Source organism: Rhinopithecus bieti, unplaced genomic scaffold (assembly GCF_001698545.2).
Source record: "Rhinopithecus bieti isolate Rb0 unplaced genomic scaffold, ASM169854v2 scaffold_3878, whole genome shotgun sequence".
NCBI lineage: Eukaryota > Metazoa > Chordata > Mammalia > Primates > Cercopithecidae > Rhinopithecus > Rhinopithecus bieti.
In genome coordinates this window covers 3,872,396-3,877,415 of record NW_016805059.1, presented here as the reverse complement: position 1 = coordinate 3,877,415, position 5,020 = coordinate 3,872,396, and the positions used below count along the sequence as shown (strand labels likewise).

The window sequence follows — 5,020 nt, the reverse complement described above, 5'->3', positions numbered from 1 at the left end:
TTTTTTTTTTTTTTTTTTTTTTTTTTTGTATTTTGAGTAGGGACGAGGTTTCACCATGTTGGCCAGGATAGTCTCTTGACCTCGTGATCCACCCGCCTTGGGTTCCCAAAGTGCTGGGATTAAGGGTGTGAGCCACGATGCCTGGCCCAATTTCTGCTGTTTTAAGTCACCAAATTCTTAGTAATTTGTTACTGCAGCCCTAGGAAATTAGCACACTCTCTGAGTGATCTGACCAGCCCATGGCACTACACCAGTCTCTGTGCCAATGACTCCCCAGTTCTAAATCTCCATCTGGGCTCCAGATTCTGCATCCCTATATGCCAACTCACACCTCACACATCTCAAGTGACTAATTGGCATCTCAAATGCAACCTGCTCAAAGGGAACTCCTGATTCCCACCCCACTCCACCCTACAATCTGCTACCCTCCCAGTCTTTTTAATGAATGATACCACCATTCACTTTCTGCTACATGCAGAGAGATACTGTTTAAAATGACACCAAATCCTATTACTCTCTTGCTCAGACGCTTTCAACAACTTCCTATCCTACCCAACATAACCCTAGTATTTAATCTGACCCCTGGCTACTTCTCTGACCTCATCCCCTACTCCTCTCCAACTCTCTCACTCCCCTCTGGACACATCGGTCTCCTCGACAGTCCTGGAAAACACTGGCTTGTTCCCACCTTAGGGCCTTGTACTTGGTGTTCTCTGTGCCTGCAAGGCCTTTCCGCCAGTCTTTAGTATAACATGCTCACGTCTCTTTACTCTGTACACCTAATCAGACAGGCCTTGCTTGATGCTCTAGTCAAGAGTGTCACTTTACCTCTGTCTCACCTTTTTTTTCCCTTAACCCTGCTTTGCTTTCTTCAGAGAACTTATCTCCACATTACGTTGCATTATATATTTTTATTTATTTGTATATTGATAATAACACGTCTTCCCCACTGGAATTTAAGCTTCGGGACAACCATTACACTGATCTCGCTCCACCCCTAACCACCCCTGCTACATCTCCAGCAGCCATAACACTGGTGCCTAGTTCATACAGAGGCGCTAGAAATGTTTGTTGCATGAATTAATGAATCTAATACTGTGTATAGGATACAAGCACGTTTAAGAAATAACCTTTATGACTATTTTCTCTATTTGCCCTTCAGAGGAAACATGTAAGAATAAGACGGTTCATGACACTCATCAAACACTCATTGAGGAACAATAATTTTACTCATAAAACACTATTAACGAAGCTATATTATCATAGAATAAGATCCATAATGCTTTTTCAAAGCCACTAAATGCTACAACTAAAATCAGCTGGGCAAAAAAAGAAAAGAAAGAAAAGAAAACTATCTCAAAGCATGTGGAACTATTAAGATGTTGGAAACAGAACATCTTTTAAAAGGTTTTACCTTTTAAAATGTATGTTCAGAGAGACTCTCACAGCTATTAGATGAATAGGCTGAATACATATCCTCAAGTTACAGCCTGAAAAGTTGTTACAATAACATGTTTTATTGCCTTAATTGAAGAATGAGCTTAAGAAACCATGAATTCTATTACTTAATTATTGTCCTTCTCACCTGAAAAAAGCAGTCTAAGGAAATTTTGTGAAAGGAGACCAGTGGGGTTTAGGGAAATGAAAAGTAACTTGTCCTATAAGGTGATACAAAATAAACAATTAAAATAGTGTGATCTAATAAAAGAACTGGCAGGCAGATCAATAGAACACAAAAGCAAGACCTGAAACGGATCCTACTAAAACTAAAATTGTATATAACAAAGAAAACCATTGAAGAATGTAGGTTTATTCACATAAATTGCTAGAAAAATTGGCAAAGTACATGAGGAAAAATCAGGATTGTTATTAACCTCAGACCAAAATAAATTCTACACCAATAAGTTAAATGTAAATAACGAAATAATTTAAAGCACAAAAAATATATAAAGAAATATTTGGTTGATCCTTACATTGAAAAGAAATTTCAAAGCAAAGAAGAATTTCAAAATTAAAGCTGATCACAAAGGAAAAAGTCAATAAATTGACTACATAAAGGCTTAAACTCCATTATATAAATTATATATATATAGAGAGAGAGAGTTTTTTTAAAGGACCTAAACTATCTGACCTCAAAATGCTTTCAATGAGTGAAATTTTTACATCATGACTTTATATTTTACAAAATTTTCATTTTAATCATGTTTGTCATTGGAAAAACTAAAACAGAAAACGGATCTGTTACAGGATCCAGTAATTATTTTATCAAGATCCTTTTAACTTTAAATCTAATCACACTCCACGACCCCTGCCCCTCCACGCAAAACACACACACAAATCAAAGGAAACAAAAACCTCTCCAGGGTACCTATGCTAAAAGGAATTGAAGGAAGTTAAAGTTAGAGAAATAGAGTGCCCACACAGGAGCTCTCATTCCAGAACTCTTCTCTACCAAACATACTGTTTCAATAAGGTGTTGTCTGCCCTCACAGCTAAGATACTCATCTTTAAGAGAATAATTAATTTATATTTATGGCATAAAAATTAGGTTGCTGGTAGCTGATCCACAGACTGGCACTTAAACATCATTTTAGTTACTTGCTTTTGAGTTATTAAATTATTTCAGTGAACTGACCTAGGCTGTTGATACTGTTAACCCTGTGACAAAAGAATAGATCAAAACACTGGTATCAGTTGTAAGTAACCGGCTGAGTAATGTTCAAAAGTCACCTCACTTTTATATCACTAAGTCATAATTCACACACATACACACACACACACACACACACACTGGCTCCAAATACACCTACATCATCTTTCACTTCCAGATACACCTGAAAAACAAGTTATGACATCTACTTTCCCAAGTTCTTACTATATGACTTTCAAATTCTCTTTTTAACTGTTTATTATTAGCATTAACAGTGTTAATAACAAGTGAAATTCTCTTATTAAATTCTCTTAGTTCTGGTTCATATGATCATTTGTCATGTACAACTCTGTTCAGGACAACAATCATTTTCAAATACATTTGTAGTATTCTTCATCACCAAACAACAATAAAATAAAGAGAAAGAAACCATACGTAAACAACAAAGCAATCCATGACCTAATATTTTCACAGTATTCTTACAGGTATCTGGAAACACAAAAAAAGTATATGATCAGAAAATTTTATTCATCCAAAAATGAATTTGGATTACAAATACTATGTGTCTATCATAGATATTGGCAATGTCTAACATCATAAATCCTTAAATGACAAACAAATTCATGAGAGGATCCTAGCTAAGTACTTCTTCCAACGTTTTATTTCCCTGAAGCTCAGAAATAAATTCTTTGGCCAGTATGAATCACATATGTAATTTGGCAGAAGGAACAGACTTATAAAAGCTGATACTTATTTTTAATTTTTGTTCTTACCTCTAAGATTTCACAATGGAATTAATTTTCACATACGCCTCATACACACAGGCATCAGTACTTTCAAACTGCTGAGTAAACGTCTTCTTTCCTCCGTCTTCATTCTCTGGTTTGGTTATCTCATCCAGTCTCATGATTTTAAGTATCTCCTATATGAGGGTAGCTTCAACTTCATGTCTCTGGCACGAACTCTTTCCTTGTGCTACAGATTCATATATGGAAATACTTCCATGACTTTCCCATTTGCAGCACAAGGAAAGCATTCAAATCTAAAAATAGGCAGATCAGAGAGTCACTGATGCTGACTTTGCAAGAGGAGGCAAAGTGCTGAAGGAGAAAAGGAAGAGTTAAAAAGACTGAGGGAAAGGAGTGCTTCTCCAGGAGAGGGGCCATATGCAAATGAAAACAAAAGTCCAGGCAAAAAAACAAGGCAATGGGCAACTGGGTCAGCCAACCTCATCTGACAACTCAACATCCTCTCAACACCTTATGGGTTGGATTGCATTGCAAGAATCCCAAGTAAAAGGTGACTTTCAATGTTTTGGGGGTTCTGTGTGTTCCCAGCAGAGAACAAGATACTGTTCACCCTTCAATCACCTGTACTCCACCAATGTGAACAGCAGGAGATGAAGGCAATGGGCCACATGATGGCCCTGACCTGTTGAAAGCAAAAGCTCATTTCCTTTTGACCAATATTCTAACTCAAGATAGAAGACCATTGTGCAGTGTTACATAAATGTTACTATTACCAGAGAAAATAAAAATCTGAATAACATACCCCAAACTACTAACAGGTGTTCTCTCTTGGGGTACAATCATGGGAAAAGTTAACTTATAAAATGACACAGTTTTGTAAACAATGTTTTATACTGAGCCTGATCTACTTTATATACACCAAAAGCTTCCACGTGGTATGATTGTTAAGGGCCACCCTCTTTCCACTCCACCCACAAAGATACCTTGAAATGCCCATGAAGTCCAGAGAGGGGAGCTGGTTGTTGACTTTTTTTCCAAACAATTCACATTTAAGCATCTCCCTCTTTTTTGGGAATGAGTATCATAATTCAGAATCGTTTGACTTTTATCTTTTAGCTGTACCTTCCCATATATGTTTTGTAAAACAAAGAGATACCCTAAATTTATGCACAGAGGTCTTCCCAGTGGAAGGATGCATTCTCAGATATAAACATGAACAGGTGCACTCTAAACTCAAGGGAAACCCATAGGTTTAAAAAAAATTCTAATGAAAAAGACAAACAGTAGGAAGGCAAAGTGAGTAAGTTCACAATATAACCTTACGGGCTGTGATTTCCAATATGGACCGTGACTGGCTGCACTATAGCTAACTGCTTCAGTTTTCACACCTGCAAAAGGGTCATAGTCACAATGGACAAATATTAAGGTTTGGAAACCTGTTCTCAATTTAGCAGCTTTGCTTCATGGAGGAAAAAAGAAAGCCATGCACATAGATCTAACTACGGAAGTGTGGACTGCACTGTTTTGTATACCAGCTCCCAATACAATCACTTTTACAGAACTCTATATTTACTGTAAACATACTATTTAGGGGACTTACATTTTAGTGTCCCCTTTATAA

At 36.9% G+C, this 5,020-nt stretch overlaps 1 protein-coding gene across 1 annotated transcript in view; it reads right to left on the bottom strand.

Annotated features, from left to right (window-relative positions):
- DCHS2 (dachsous cadherin-related 2) overlaps positions 1-3,557 on the bottom strand; it is a 169,550-nt gene extending 165,993 nt beyond the window's left edge. The window contains 1 exon segment of the mRNA XM_017871086.1: positions 3,424-3,557. Within this exon segment, the coding sequence (XP_017726575.1) occupies positions 3,424-3,557 (134 nt within the window).
- Positions 3,558-5,020: the final 1,463 nt, after the last annotated feature.